Source organism: Pseudonaja textilis, unplaced genomic scaffold, assembly GCF_049901715.1.
Source record: "Pseudonaja textilis isolate UNSWEBS1 unplaced genomic scaffold, rPseTex1.2 PTEXCTG46, whole genome shotgun sequence".
Classification (NCBI taxonomy): domain Eukaryota; kingdom Metazoa; phylum Chordata; class Lepidosauria; order Squamata; family Elapidae; genus Pseudonaja; species Pseudonaja textilis.
This window is the reverse complement of record NW_028262711.1, coordinates 338-15,628: the sequence shown is the minus strand read 5'-3', so window position 1 is coordinate 15,628 and position 15,291 is coordinate 338. Positions and strand designations below refer to the sequence as shown.

At 53.4% G+C, this 15,291-nt stretch overlaps 2 protein-coding genes across 15 annotated transcripts in view; both read left to right on the top strand.

Annotated features, from left to right (window-relative positions):
- ZNF618 (zinc finger protein 618) overlaps positions 1-6,089 on the top strand; it is a 43,287-nt gene extending 37,198 nt beyond the window's left edge. For all 14 annotated transcript variants that reach the window (XM_087918768.1, XM_087918767.1, XM_087918769.1 and 11 more), the window contains one exon: positions 125-6,089. In XM_087918768.1, the coding sequence (XP_087774894.1) occupies positions 125-1,638 (1,514 nt within the window). In that variant the 3' untranslated portion in view covers positions 1,639-6,089. The remainder of the gene's footprint in view (positions 1-124) is intronic.
- Positions 6,090-7,167: 1,078 nt separating this feature from the next.
- On the top strand, positions 7,168-13,570 carry ALAD (aminolevulinate dehydratase). The gene is made up of 12 exons (XM_087918790.1): positions 7,168-7,231; positions 7,275-7,398; positions 7,644-7,694; positions 9,411-9,507; positions 9,609-9,744; positions 9,900-9,983; positions 10,779-10,867; positions 11,070-11,125; positions 11,274-11,361; positions 12,648-12,734; positions 12,853-12,982; positions 13,271-13,570. Exons 2-12 carry the CDS (start codon positions 7,286-7,288, stop codon positions 13,336-13,338), a joined length of 999 nt encoding a protein of 332 aa, XP_087774916.1. The 5' UTR covers positions 7,168-7,231; positions 7,275-7,285; the 3' UTR covers positions 13,339-13,570.
- The last annotated feature ends 1,721 nt before the right edge of the window (positions 13,571-15,291 follow it).

Here is a 15,291-nt window from a genome sequence, read left to right as displayed (position 1 = left end):
CATGCCACTGCTTTTTTTTTTTTTAAATAATCTTTTGTAGCTTTTATTAGCTAATCACGGTAGCGGATTTGCAGCCCACCGGCCTCACTGCCCATTGCAAACCCTCTTTCTTTCTCTTCTGCAGCATCAGCTGGCAGTTCCCTCCTGAACAGCCCGATCCCGGAGAAGGAGCGACAGAACATAGCGGAGCGGCTGCTGAGGGTGATGTGCGCCGATCTGGGGACGCTGAGCGTGGTCAGCGGCAAAGAGTTTGTCAAACTGGCGCAAAGTCTGGTGGACAACGGCGCTCGCTACGGCGCCTTCTCCGTTACGGAGATCCTGGGCAACTTCAACACGCTAGCCCTCAAGCACTTGCCCCGGATGTACAACCAGGTGAAAGTGAAGGTCACCTGCGCGTTGGGCAGCAACGCCTGCTTGGGCATCGGTGTCACCTGTCACTCGCAGAGCATCGGCCCCGATTCCTGCTACATTCTGACCGCCTACCAGGCGGAAGGCAGCTGCATCAAGAGTTACGTCCTGGGGATCAAAGGGGTGGACGTTCGCGATAACGGGGATTTGGTCCACCACTGGGTGCAAAACGTGCTGTCCGAGTTCGTTATGTCCGAGATCCGGACCGTCTACGTCACAGACTGCAAGGTGAGTTCCTCCGCATTTTCCAAGGCGGGCATGTGCTTGCGCTGCTCTGCGTGCGCTTTGACCTCCGTGGTGCAGAGCGTCCTTAACAAGCGCACCCTCCAAGCACGCAACATGCACGAGGTCATTGAGCTGCTGAACGTCTGCGAAGACCTGGCGGGCTCTGCAGGGATCTCCAAGGAGACCTTTGGCTCCCTGGAGGAGACTTCCCCTCCTCCCTGTTGGAACTCCATCACGGACTCCCTGCTCCTCGTCCACGAACGCTACGAGCAGATCTGCGAGTTTTACAGCCGGGCCAAGAAGCTAAACCTCATCCAGAACCTCAACAAGCACCTGCTGAGCAACCTAGCGGCCATCCTGGCTCCGGTGAAGCAAGCCGTCATCGAGCTGAGCAACGAGAGCCGGCCGACGTTGCAGCTGGTGCTGCCCACCTACGTGAAACTGGAGAAACTCTTCACCTCAAAGGCCAACGACGCGGGCATTGTCAGCAAGCTGTGCCACCTCTTCCTGGAAGCCCTGAAGGAGAACTTCAAGGTGCACTCGGCGCACAAGGTGGCCATGATCCTGGACCCTCAGCAGAAACTGCGGCCGGTGCCCCCTTACCAGCACGAGGAGATCATCGGCAAGGTGTGCGAACTGATCCACGAGGTGAAGGAATCCTGGGCCGAGGAGCCCGATTTCGAGCCCGCCTCCAAAAAATCCCGGACTTCAAGCGAAAACTCTCCAACGCGGGAGGAAGACCGCTTGGGCAAAAGCGAGGTCTATGATTACTTGCAGGAGCCCATTTTCCAGGCAGCCCCAGACCTCTTCCAGTACTGGTCCTGCGTGACGCAGAAACATACCAAACTGGCCAGGTTGGCCTTCTGGCTCTTGTCAGTGCCCGCCGTGGGGGCCAGAAGCAACTGTGTCAACATGTGCGAACAAGCCCTTCTGATTAAGAGGCGGCGGCTGCTGAGTCCTGAGGATATGAACAAGCTCATGTTCTTGAAGTCCAACATGCTTTAAAACTCGGAGGGCGGGGTGGGGGGGTGGGGGGGGGTGACCTGGAGGGAGTGGCACCCTTCCAGAACGTGCCCCCCACTACCACCACCACATGCAAACACTGTTCCAAATCCAGAATCCACTGTGGACCTCATTCGGAACGCCCTGGGAAAAGTGGGTGGGTGGGTGGGGGGAAAGTGCTTTTGATACACATATTGATACCTCTATATTGATATGGATATAAAAAGCTCCGTGGGAAGGGGTGCACCCTTGTGCTAATAACACACTCCTTCCTTTAGATCTCTGTCCGAACCTGACATCACCTCCTCATGTCTTTCAAGAGCGCAGGCCAGTTACTCCGGGGTCTTTAGGCAGCTGAGTTTCTAAATTAACTTGAATGGTCATTTTCGTAATTCCTCTTTTTAGAAATCACACACACACACACACAGACCCAGCCCCCAACCAGCCAACCTTCTCCTTTCCTGTTCTCTCTTTTTGAGCCCGGACAGCGGCCTTTGCTTGATCTCTGCCAAGTTTTTTGGGCCACACCGGATGGCTGTGAGCCGTGTGTCCCACAAGAAGGGAATTCAAAGTTTCCCTCTTGGCAACCGAAAACACAGGTCATGTTTGCAGGCAGCTAGAAACTTCCCAAGTCAGGAATGGAGACTTGAAGAATTAAAAAGAAAAAAAAATCCAGGGGGGAGGGGGAAAAAGGCTACCTGATTTTCATATCAGTGACTTGACTACTCTTAAGGATTTAAAATTTAAAAGGGTGGGGGGTGAGGGTGGAGTTTTGATTAAAACCCGAAGGAATATTTTGCAGAAAAGAATACGTAATCCTCCCGTCAAAGCCCTTGCTAGCTGCTCTGGGTATACTTGGTGGCATGGGGGTTTCTGTCTGTTGGCTTGGGAAGAGGCACAGAGGGGGGTGTTTCTCGTCACCCCGAAATGCCGCCCGTAAAGCAACAGTAGGAATCGCCTCCCTGCCAGACCACCTGCCTCACGCCTGTCCCTCCTCCCGATCTCCGCTGTGTTTCTTTTTGATATTCTTGTCTCAGTTATTCCACGTTACTCAGAGCAATAGCTGACTTCAAGACAAGTTGTTGTCCTTTGAGCATTCGTGTTTCTTGCTGGCGAGGAGGCAGGAGGTAAGCGCAGAGCCGAGGTGCTGGGATTCTGCTGGCACACCTGGTTTCTCTTGGGTTGCACCTGGTGGTGGTGATGGGGACGTCTTTAGTTAGGCAGAACCAAACGGCAACACCTGTCAGTTGGCGGCTAGTGGAGGCTGGGTGCAGTTTTGTTACCATCGTTGTTCTCCTTTCAAAGTATTGTTGGCAAGAGGGGTGAAAGGGATCTCCCAATCTTACCTACTGCCCCTGGAGGTGCCCCTCATCCCGCCAACAGCAGAAGGGTTGATGCTTCATGCTGGGTGGGGCACACACCTCCTGGCCCTCGGCTGAACTACCCCAGCTTGGCGTAGTAGGGACCTGTCCCTTTTCTCTCTTATGCCTGCTCCTCCTCCCAGCCAGGGGTGGGATTCAAATTTTTAAACACCTGGTTCTGTGGGCGTGGCTTAGTTGGTGGGCATGGCTTGGTGGTCACGTGACTGGCTGGGTGTGGCCAACTCAGTATCACATCATGGCACGCATCTCCTCGCCTGGCCTCTCGTGACTGTGGGGATGCTGCAACAGTCGTAAGTGTGAAAAACGATCATTAGCCACTTTTTTCAGTGCCATGGTAACTTTGAATGGTCGCTCCACACAAGTAAAGTACCAGCAAAGGAGGGGAAAAAAACTCCAGAGACGTTCCTGAAATAGGAAGTCTAGTCCTGCCAAGAGTGTAATAAGGGTTAACAGAGAGGCAGTTTCTGTAAGCAACCCCAGAATGTTTCCTTCCTGCCTTCCTTACAGGATTAGCCCAGTAATTTCTTCTAACAACCGGTTCTCCAAACTGCTTTGAATGTTAACAACCGGTTCTAGCGAATAGGTGCGAAAGGGTAGAATCCCACCCCTGGATTCTTCCCACCACCACACACATTAGAGTGACCCACTGCCGCATTTTCTGCCCCCCTCTTCAACAGGATGATATGGGTCGTTTCCTTCTGAGGGCAGCTTGGGAGCTGCCCCGTTCCATGTTGCACATCCAAGCTTTAAAGCCTGCATAGGCCAGGCCGCGTCTCCACCAGGAGATTACTGTGATCTTTGGTGAGATTTAGATTATTGTAACTCTGGCCTTACTAAGTTGTTTTTGTCACCCAGATACCCGGACTGGGCCTCCCTTTGGAGAGCTTTTGATTCTGTTTCTCCTGTTGGTCTCTTGTTCGGGTCTCTTTCCTTTCCTCCCCTGGACACAGAGGTTCCCGTGAGCCTATGTTAAACTCTTTGAATGCCGTTAAGTTTAAGCAAAAATTTAATCTCCCAAGAACAATTGCTCACTCTTTTAAATCTGCCTTAGGTGTTCTGGTAGATCGGGTGGTTGCAAATGTTCATCCTTAAGCAATGCAGGCCCAGCACGATAAATAGAAGAGAAGAGGAATCCCATTCTGGATTTTTGGAATTATTTTAAAATTCCTGAATTCTGACGCGGCAAGAGAATGAAGTGCACGACGGTGCTCAGGTATCCTTCTGTTTGGGGTGGACAGGCAGGGCCTCCTCTGCCACGAATTCTGAGACCCCGAGGATGTGGGAGGAAAGAAGAGATGCTGTGGAGTGGGGAACAGTCAGATAGGCAAGGAAGCCCCTAAGGGTAATTAAGTTTTTGTGCTAGAACAGCAACGGTGGGGATGCAACAACTTCACAACAGGAATGTCAGGGTAAGAAGAGAATATCCAGACAAACCTTGTGCGTATTGAGGAAGAAACTGGGACAAAGCCAGAATCTGGAGCAAGGGCGTGAGAGATTCTGAAGTTGCAGATAAATTAGCTCCGCTGCTGCAGGTGGGGGGTTGGTTCAGCAGCCCCGTTGCCAGCTTCCTCTGACTGGTGAGGAAGCCAGGAGCCCCACTTTCAGCAGTCACAGTTGCAGGGCTTGGTTGGGGGTCCGAAGTGGAGGAGCTGAATGCCCGCCAGTGACGTGGCTTCGGAAGAAGACCCCTTGCGCTCCATCTGCGGCCTTGCTTGCAGCCACCAAAGCGGGCCGTCCGTAGTGTTGGCCGGCCACCTCTTATGCCTCTCCTGCTGTGGCTTAGGCCCCTGTGTGCCACGCTCCGGTGCCAGGAGGAAGGCTGCCTCAACAGTGCCCTGAACAGCCAGTGCAAGGTGCACATCTCTGCTTCTCAAAATAGGGGAGTCCCAGTCACCGTGAAGGACTTGGCGGGGGGCGGCATGGGGTTCCCTGAAAAGTCATGCCTCCTTTTTCCTTGCCCTCAGGCAGACAATTTCCAGGGCGATGAGTTTTTTCAAGCATGCATGTTTTCTAAGACTGGAAAGCAATCGCTCCTAAGAGCAGGATCCAGGAGCTGAAGAGCGCTTACCTCCGCCGTCGCCCGGTCGAGGGCTGAAGTTGATGCAGCCATCTTTAGTACGGGAGAGGGGGACAACCTCATTGGGGGCCGCAGGGCAGTGGCTGGGTAGGAGGGTGAAGAACTTACTGGGTTGCTGGAAAGGGCTCAAAGTTCTTGTGGGCACGTGTTCCAAGGATTACGGGAGTCCTCCTCCTCCTCCTCCTCCTCCTCCTCCTCCTCCTCCTCCTCCTCCTCCTCCTCCTCCTCCTCCAAGCAGATGGGGCCGATGCCAACTTGAAGAAATTACCCCTCTCCACATTTTCTACCTCTTTGGTGTTTTCTTGGTAGCTTCCTCTGTCTGCCAACTGCCAACTTTTGCTGCAAGGGGAGGGTTGGGCCCTGGGCCACTTGGATAGCGTCAACCCATTGTCGATCCTTTCCATGGTGTGGAGGTTAAAACTGCGGTGAACGTCAGCAGCCGGGCAGCCTGTTAGACCCCTTCCCTCCCTCCCTCCCTCCCTCCCCCTTGTGAATTGGGATGGTGGTGTGGAAAGGCCCAGCCAGGCCTGGCACGGAGGAAAAGCACCTGCATTGCACCTGGGTGTCGGGGGTAGTTTGGTGTTTCTGGCAATATGAGATGCTTCCGAGACGGCATCTTTGCTACCTTGGGAGAGCTGCATAGTAAATCGAAGCGTCATCTTAAAAAAAAGAAGAGATAACAGAAAAATTTAAAAAAGTATATACAAAAAAAAAAAATATTTTTAGGCCAGAGTTTTCTACAGGTATTAATGAATATTTTTCTTAATCCTCATAAGTTTTACTGTGTTTAATATTTCTTAATACCGGTAGCATTAATTTATACTTTTGTAGCGACACACTATTTTTATAAAACGCCACCACTTGGCTTGTCTTCGTGAAAAAAGGGGGGGGGGATTGTGTGAGGGCGATGTGCTGACCCATGTACTGTATTTAAAAAGAGAAAAGTTATCTACTGTCACGCTTGCTGTGTGTTAATAAACAAAAAGGAAACTTGAGTAGTGTTGCATCTTCTGTAACGGTTGACAAAAGGCAGGCGAGGGGTGTGTGGGGATACTAAACGCAGGGGGTCCCCAAACATGACAGTTTTAAAAGACTTGTGGACTTCAACTCCCAGAATTCCTCCTCCGGTCGTGTCAGCTCAGGAATTCTGGGAGTTGAAGTCCACTAGTCTTAAGCTGGCCAAGTTGGAAGACCCTTGTGATAGATGATGGATGGATGAGATGATAGACAGACAGAGAGATGATCAGGGGTCTTCAAACGTGACAGCTTTAAGACTTATGGACTTCAACTCCCAGAATTCCTCCTCCAGTCACATCAGCTCAGGAATTCTGGAAGTTGAAGTCCAACAAGTCTTAAGCTTGCCAAGTTGGAAGACCCTTGTGATGATGGATGGATGGATGAGATGATAGACAGACAGATGATAGATCAGGGGGTCTTCAAACGTGACAGCTTTAAGACTTGTGGACTTCAACTCCCAGAATTCCTCCTCCAGTGATGTCAGCTCAGGAATTCTGGGAGTTGAAGTCCACAAGTCTTAAGCTTGCCAAGTTGGAAGACCCTTGTGATAGATGATAGATTATAAGAGGAGATGATAGACAGATGATCAGGGGTCTTCAAACGTGACCGCTTGACTCATGGGCTTCAACTCCCAGAATTCCTCCTCCGGTCACGTCAGATCAGGAATTCTGGGAGTTGAAGTCCAACAAGCCTTAAACGCTGCCAAGTTTGGAGAGCCTCGGCCTGAAAGGTGGGGAGAAACAGGGCCACATTTCTCCAAAGCAGCCAAGGGAAAAGGGGGGGCCCGTCCCCTCCCTAAAGCCAACCGGGGCGGAGCGGGAGCCTCCGGCCAGGGAGTCCCAGGACCGGCTCGCTGGATGCGGCGAGCGAAGAAGGTGAGCGCGCCTCTTGGCCGGTCTTCGCTGCAGAGAGAGCGAGAGAGGCGGGGAGGCTGCGCGATGGGAGCGCTTGGAGAGGGTGGTGGTGGTGGGGGGGGCTTTGGCTAAAGCACCGCGTTGGGCCTTTTAAAACGGGGCGGGTCTTCGGGGAGGAGGAGGAGGAGGAAGAGGAGGAGGAGGAAGCCGCCGCTCCGCCCGCCGGATCAGCCTCCCTGCTCGGAAGCGGAGCGCAGGGAACGGGCCCCGTTGTCCGGCGACCGCCCAAAAGGCTCGGGAAGCCGCGGCTGGCCCCCGCCATGCAGGCTCAGCCCCCCTTGCACAGCGGCTACTTCCACCCGGTGCTTCGCTGGTGGCAGGCGACGCCCGCCGCCCTCCACGCCCGGCATTTCGTCTACCCGATCTTCGTCTCGTAAGTTGCCCGGCGAGCCAGCTCCGGGTGGGGGGCGGATGAAAGCGGAGGGAGAAGAGGGCCGCCCCTGCCGAGCTGCGACGCCTCTTCACGGATAAAGCAGAGTTGGAAAAGGGACCTTGGAGGTCATCTAGCCCAACCCCCCGCCCCGCCCAAGCGGGAGACCCGACACCATGGCTGACCGAGGGCAGCCCCCAAATCTCTGTCTTGAAGGCCTTTTCAAACCTTGACTTTGACCCTTGCAGGGACAGCCAGGATGCCGTGGAGCCCATCGCCAGCCTGCCCGGCCAAGCTCGGTAAGTCGGCCTGGCGCTTCCTTGTCCGGGGTGGGCCGGAGGCGGCCGGGCGGCTGTCCAGGGACGCCCAAGCCCCCTTGCCTGGCCCTGGAAGAGGCTGCCCCTCGCCGGGTTATCGGCGCGCCCTGCCTGCCCAGCCAGCCAGGCTCCCTTTGGCGGCCCTGCCAGCTCTTCTTCCGATGAGCCGCGTGGAAAAAGGGGAGCCCAGAAGGTTTGGGGGGGTCTGGAGGAGCCCGGAAGGGGGGAGAGTAGAGGAGGAGGAAGAAGAGGAAGGAAAGGAGGTGGGGGGCTACTTTTATTGATCTCTTTGAATTTTCTTTTTCCTCCACCAGAATCACCTCTTAAGGCTGCTTATTTTGGGGGAGGAAGGAAGGAAAAAAAAGGCACATTTTAAAGCAGCTCGAGGCTGGTATGTGGGTGTGTGCACCCCGCCCTGCCCCACCCACCTTGCCCTGGACCTGTGGGTGAGCTGAGAGATAAAAAAAAGGCTTTCGGGAGAAGCTCCTTCTTTCCCCTGAGAAAACTTCCAAACCGGCTGCCCGCCGGAGATAACAACGTGTGGAAATCCCAGCCCAGCCCAGCCCTTGGGAGATGGCCAGTTACCTCCCTCCGCCTGCTTGTGCAAAAAAAATAAAATAAAAAAATTAAACGTGTGTGTGCATGCATGTGTGGGAGCTCAGAGTAGTATCTCTCTCTCTCTCTCTCTCTCTGGCTGCTTTGGACCCCATTGTTAAGGGAAGATTAAGGCAGAGGCCATCCTGGCTGCCCAATGTCACTTTTAATTTAAATTTTACATTTAGCAGACTGGAAATCTCTTGGGGGTGGGGAACCAGAGTGGGATGGATCACATTTTTATTTTATTTTATTTTGTCAAGTGATTACAAGGTAACGGGTAGAAGTATAAACATAGTTATGAATACATGGATACATATCAGAAAAATAAAAAAGAAACAATAGGACAGGGACGGTGGGCACGTTGGTGAGCTTATGTAAGCCCCCTACAGGACTCTTAGGAAAGGGGGGAGGTCAATAGTAGACAGTCGAAGGTTTTTATAATTCACATTTATAGCTCTATAGCTATACAGGTAGTTTGCTTAAATTTTCTTTGATATGGGGGATCTCTATACAAAGAGCTGGAATTGGCCAGTCGAGCCTGCAGGGCCACCCCCTCTCTTTCCCCCACTCCAGATCTTCATGGAGACCATCATGTTCTACACCAGGGGTCCCCAAACTTGGGGACACAAGTTGAAGACTTGTGGACTTCCAATTCCCAGAATTCCCGAGCTAACGGGACTAGAGGAGGAATTCTGGGAGTTGAAAGTCCACAAAGCTGTCAAGTCGGAAGACCCCTGCTCTGTCTGATACGCAGCTCTATCATTCCCCTCTGTTGTAAAGGTTTCCTGTATTCCATGGCCCCTCCGGGTTTCATCTCTATTGTCCCTGTGATGCACTTCCTGTTCTTGTATTACTCTAACACAAGGGTCGTCAAACTTGACGGCTTTAAGACTTGCGGACTTCAACTCCCAGAATTCCTAAGCTAACGTGACTGGAGGAGGAATTCTGGGAGTTGAGGTCCACAAGTCTTAAAGTTGTCAAGTTCTGCACGATCTCCGGGTTCAAACTTCTCGGCTTGACCCCACTCAGCTCTTTGGCGTCTGCCTCGCTTTCTGCGAGTCGCCCTGACAAGTGACCCCTTCCCCCTTTCCCCCCCCACAGGCACGGGGTCAACAAGCTGCAGGAGCTGCTGGCCCCACTGGTGGCCGATGGGCTGGCGTGCGTGCTGATTTTCGGCGTCCCAAGCCGGGCTACGAAGGTGGGCTTCTTGAGCTGGCGTTGGAGCCTCGGCTCCTGGGCAGGGGGCTTTCCTTCCAGGCGGGGAGGTGGGCAGCTGCTTCTTCCTTCTCTGCTCCACAGGATGAGCGCGGCTCCGCAGCTGATGCCAAAGACACCCCCGCCATCCAGGCCATACGGGCGATCCGCTCTGCGTTCCCTGAGCTGCTGGTCGCCTGCGATGTCTGCTTGTGCCCTTACACCTCCCATGGGCACTGCGGTGAGTGCTGCTGGGCTCGGAGAGGACTAGGAGCTTGAGGTGCAGATGCCGAAATGGCTTCTGAGAAGGCCCCCTAGTGCCGCCTTCTCCCTTTTCAGTCGGGGCGCAGAGGGGCTGGGAAGGCAGAGAGAGTTATCGCTTGCCGTGCCTTTCAGGTCTCCTTCGGAAGGACGGCACCCTCGACAATGAGGCCAGCTGCCGGAGACTCGCTGAGGTGGCCCTGGCCTACGCCAAGGCAGGTAAGGCGCTTGATTTTGGCTTGCAGGGCACTTTTGGGGCAGCTTCTTGGGAGTAAGCTGGGGCAGGCAGGACAGGTGAGGTGGGGCTGGACTTCCACCAAGAGCCTGGCCCTGTTCTGACCCAAACCTTGTTCCCAGGAAACCGACACGAAACAGAGGTAACAGCAAACCCTTTTAATGATTCTTAACGAATTCCGTTCCTTCCCGGTTAAAAGGCTGTTTCGAACTAATTGTCTCTGATAAGAACGAGCCTTGCCAAGGTGGTTCAAGGCTGCCAAGAACACTAGATAAAGTTGCCAAGAAATATTTCAAACACAAAGAGTCTCCAAACACCAACCAGGATAGTCCGAACGTCCGCAAGGCTTGAGTGCAAAAACTTATTTGCTTCCTGCAAAGAACTCCGGTTTCTCAGCTGGCTTTTATCTCTTAAGGGAGGGGCCATTACTTTGCAGCCTTACTTCCGAGCCGCCCGTGTCTTTCCTTCCAGCAGCCCTGCGCACACACGCACTTGGCACAGGCTCCTCAGGGGCCTCTTCATCACTGCTGCCAGCCTCCACAATCTCAAAGGCAGCATTCTACTCCCCGATGGTCCTGGCCCCATCCCTGCATCACACGCGGGTCCCTCATCCGAGTCCTCACTCTCTGAGACCTTGGCCGTCCGCACCTGCTGCCAATGAACCCCAACAGGCCCCTTCCTGCTCCAGGACATGCTTAGCCTTGCTTCTCTCTTGGAGGAACCCTGGTCAGAGAAGCCGCCACCATCGCCGGTTCACACCTCTTGTCACCTTTCCTCAGGCTGCCACATTGTGGCCCCCTCGGATATGATGGACGGGCGCATCCATGCGATCAAAGAGGCCTTGGTGACCAACGGCCTGGGCAATAAGGTGGGTGTGAGGGACTAGCGGGCTCCAAACAGATGTGGCCAGGAGCCTCTTTTGCAGGACACTGAAGGAGGTCAGTCCAGGGCCAAGTCCCAAGCGCAGAGGCCCCGAGGGACCAGCTTTTTCAGGTTCTGCACAGCTCCGTGGGGAGAAGAGCGGGAGGTCTGGGGAGACGTATGCGACTGCCATGCTGTTATCCCTGCAGGTGTCGGTCCTGAGCTACAGCGCCAAATTTGCTTCCTGTTTCTACGGCCCTTTCAGGTGAGGGTGGCTGGGCCTGTTTTTTTGCGGGGGGTCGGGAAGTGGGATCCCCATGACCGAAAGCGCAGGCAACCAGAGAACTTCACGGGGGGCCCTTTGGTGCCTGGGGAGCGAAAGAAGGTCATTCGGAGTCTTCTACTTTGCGTAGAGACGCGGCCTTATCCAAGCCCGCCTTTGGGGACCGGCGGTGTTACCAGCTTCCTCCAGGATCTCGAGGCTTGGCTCTGCGGGCGGTGGTGAGTGGCCTTGGGAGACCAACAGCTGGGCTTGTGGAGTAAATAGGCCCTAAGGGCACTGCTGGATCAAGGGTGTTCCCCAGTGGTGGGATTCAATTTTTTTTGTTTTACAACCGGTTCCGTGGGGAGTGGCTTGGTGGGTGTGGCAGGGGAAGGACACTGTAAAATCCCCCTTCCTCCCCCGCCCCGCTAACCTACTTTCCAGCTCCGTTCTCCTATGCAAGCCACAAAAGAAGGGAATTTTACAGTTATCCTTCCCTCTGCCACGCCCACAGAACCAGTTGTAAAAATTTTTGAATCCCACCACGGGGCGGAGGTGTGTGTGTGTGTGTGTGGGGGGAGTGCATTTGACTAACACTCTTGGCGAAGTTCCATGGGGCAGGAGGCTTAGTCAAGGCAGACCGTTTTTCGCAAGGGATCAGGTGAAATTGTTTGCAGTTCTGGGAGCTCAGGCTGTCACATGGTTCATCTTTTGCTTCCAAGGGCTGTTTCGTTATTACCTTTATGGTCAGAGTACAACCTGTGTACAATGGGATTGGCTGAGCCTCCCTTCGTGCAACACAACTCACAGTGAGGACAGAAATTCCTAACCCAGTCCCAATCTTACCACACTACGTGACCTTGCTGCACAACACCACAGCCCTGCAAGTCTGTCACACTATGTTGACACGAAGTTATTTTCCGTTCAGAAGTCTCACAGCCCACGGGTAGAAACTGTTCTTCAGCCCGTTGGTGTGCAGCCGGCTCTGCTTCTCTATCTCCTACTCAATGGTAGGAGAGTGAAGAAGGGCTGACCGGGATGTGAGGATTTTCCTCGCTTTTCTAAGGCAGCGAGCCCTAGTGAGGTCGTCTAGTGGTGTCAGGGGGCAGCCCACGATGTTTTTGTGCTGTGCTCACCACTCTCTGTAGTGTCTTTCTCTCCGCGGCTGTCGAGCCAGCATGCCACACCGTCATGCAATGCGGAAAGAAGCTTTCTATCGTGGACTGTTGAGCTTTTGCTGTTGGGGAACAGGCAACTCTGCTTCCCTGTCCCCCAAACCACAGAGAAGGGAATATATATTGCTCGTGTTGCCCAAAGGAGGGGGCACCTGCAGGCTTTGGCCCAGAAAACAAATTCTGTCTCTGTGTGTGTGTTTGTGTAGCTGTGCTCTGGCAGAGCCAGTTCAGGACTGTGGAAGGTCAGGAATGTGAACTTGGCTGCCCGTCGGGTTAAGCACCTTCCTGTCCCGTGAAGCGGCTCTGCTACACGCCCCTGACCTCTCTCTGCTCTATCCCCTCCCCCCCAGGACCGGGATGTGCAGGAGGGGGCAGACATGTTGATGGTGAAGCCTGGGATGCCCTACCTTGACCTCGTGCGGGAAGTGAAGGACAAAGTAAGCCCCTCCCTTCCCTTCCCTTCCCTTCCCCCCCCCGAGAGTGGGTGCAGGGTAGTAATGGTGGGTGCCTGGCTGCCCCCCTCCCACTGTTCCCATTCAATGCATGTTTCCCCAGCATCCCAGCCACCCCCTGGCTGTCTACCATGTCTCGGGAGAGTTTGCCATGCTGTGGCACGGGGCGCAGGCCGGGGCCTTTGACCTGAAGGCGGCTGTGATGGAGGCCATGGCCGGGTTCAGGCGGGCAGGTGAGCGAAGGGAGGAAGGGCAACCAGCACTGCGGATGCTGCGAAGAGGAGCCCAAAGCCCAGCCTAAGGTGGTGGGGGGGGAGGAAGGGAGAAAGGGGGCTGGAAGTGCCAAGGGAGCTGAATCCCAACGGTTGGGTTTCCTGGGAGAAAATGACACCGACCTTGGCTGTGGAGGATGGTCCTTCGCTGGACAACAAACGGGCTGAATCCGCTGGGAGCCGGCTTCTTCTACAAAAAAAATAAAAATAAATAAATCATTTTTTGGGGGGAAACGCTTCTCTTTGCAGGAGCCGATGTCATCATCACCTACTATGCGCCTCAGCTTCTGCGGTGGCTGAAAGAAGACCGGGCATGATCAGGGTCCCTGGCTCGGCTGCCGAGAAGGAAGCATGAAACTGCTGGAATAACTGGGTGGCCAAAGGCGGAAACTGGATTTTTTTTGGGTTTTTTTCCGTTTCTCTTTTGAGAATCTCGCGTATTATAAATCTAAAAGAAATTTGGCTGCTCCAAGCAATTTCGTAACAAGATTCCCAGTCCCCGCCTGATACGCTTTCTTTAAAAACAAAACACTTGGCTTTTCAAACGCTGCCACAATGTTGTTATTCCTTGACGGGGAGGTTTGTTTGTGCTGGTTAGTTGCCGAATATCCAGAGAGGGGGTGCTTGCGTTGGTGGAAGGACCCGAAAAGAGACGGGACCTGCCCTTTCCAGGGGAAAAAAAAGCGGTGGCTGCATCCTACGTCCCCCTGCCGTTGAGTCTCCATCCCAGGTCCCGGTGAAAGGCTAAACCTGCAGTAAAGTTGACTCTCAGAGGGAGGCTGCAGGCAAGCTTTCAAGAGTGCTCGCACAGTGCACCCTGGTGCATGGAGCCATACACAAAGGGCCCGGCGCAGGGCTTGCGATCTCGTGTGGGAAAAGGTGGAAGAGGAAATCCGATCGGTTTGGCAGCCCTGGGCTGCTTCCTTGCCTTCCCTTCAGTCTGCCTCTGTTTGCCAACCAACCGGTTTGGCTGCCTATCTAGTCCAGGAATGAATCTTGAGAAGGAGATAAAGGGATTTTAGCAGGCTGGATTTCTTCTAAGGGAGGAAACGTCCACTTTAACCAATCTTAACCCAAAGTTAATTCAACAAAACGTACGTAACTCCCCGCTCGTAAAGAGACTGCAGCATCAACGGCCCAGGGGTGTCTTGTCTTGGGGTTGGGGCAAGGCCTGCAAATGTAGCCAATATGGAATGACAGCCTGATCCGAAACTTCTCTGGGGAACCTAGGGGATTCTGACAGGCACCCAACACTTCCACAAGATTCCTGCTAGCCGGACGTGAAACGTCAACTGCCACAATGCGATGGAAGAGCTTTGAGTTTAGACTTAATATACAGTCACGATTGATTCAGGAAGGAGCCCTTGATATTCCTTTACAAGTTTACGTGCAATCTTTCTGTTCCAGTTCTTCTCCAAGCAACCCAACCTGTTCTCCTTTGCTAGCAATATGGGAAGACTGTTGTTTTCATCAGCCATACAGTGAGAATCTGAGTCCTGCGGACAAAGAAGGAATAGCAACCACAAAAAGAAACTCTTTTTGTGAGATTTTAAGGTTGTTATTCTGTAACCTTATTATTAAACCCCTTATTATTAACATCAATAGGATAACAGGAGTCCCAGGGGCTGTAACACAGGCACAGAATGAATCCTTCAAAAGACTTAAACTGAGTTAACAAGCTCTAACATTGATGGCCTCAATGTTAATGGTAAGGGGCAGAAAAGAGTGCCATCGTACTGCTAAAGCAGGTTATAGCAGCCACCCAAGAAACCTTTGTAATGGCATTTTTAAGGTTTATTTATTATCAAACCCTCGTTATTTATAGGCCATCCTAGGCCTTCTGAACTTGGTTCATGGTGTTTGAAGCAGGATTTCTTTTCCTGTCGCTGTGTTGCAGCGAATGGGCCTCCAGTCCCCGTGGTAATGTTGGAAGAATTATCCTTCTGGGTTCAGTTCCAAGACACTGGAAACCTGGAGGCTGTTTGGAAAGATGGTTTAATGGTGGACAAGACCACATGGCTTGGGGCTCCAAAGTGAAAAGGACGACCACGTGCTTCAAGAAGTTGGGTGAAGGAAAGGAAAGGAAAAGAAAAAAGGCTGAGATGCTCAGAGTCCCTTATATATTCCCCGTTCCTGTGCAGGAAGTGTATCCCTTTGGCTGTCAGACTTCCAGAGGCGGGCGGGGGTCTTAACTAACTTTGTGGGCTTTGTCTGGACCACATGGCTTCACCTGGGTGCTGGCTGATCTTCCAAGGCCATGTGGTGAGATG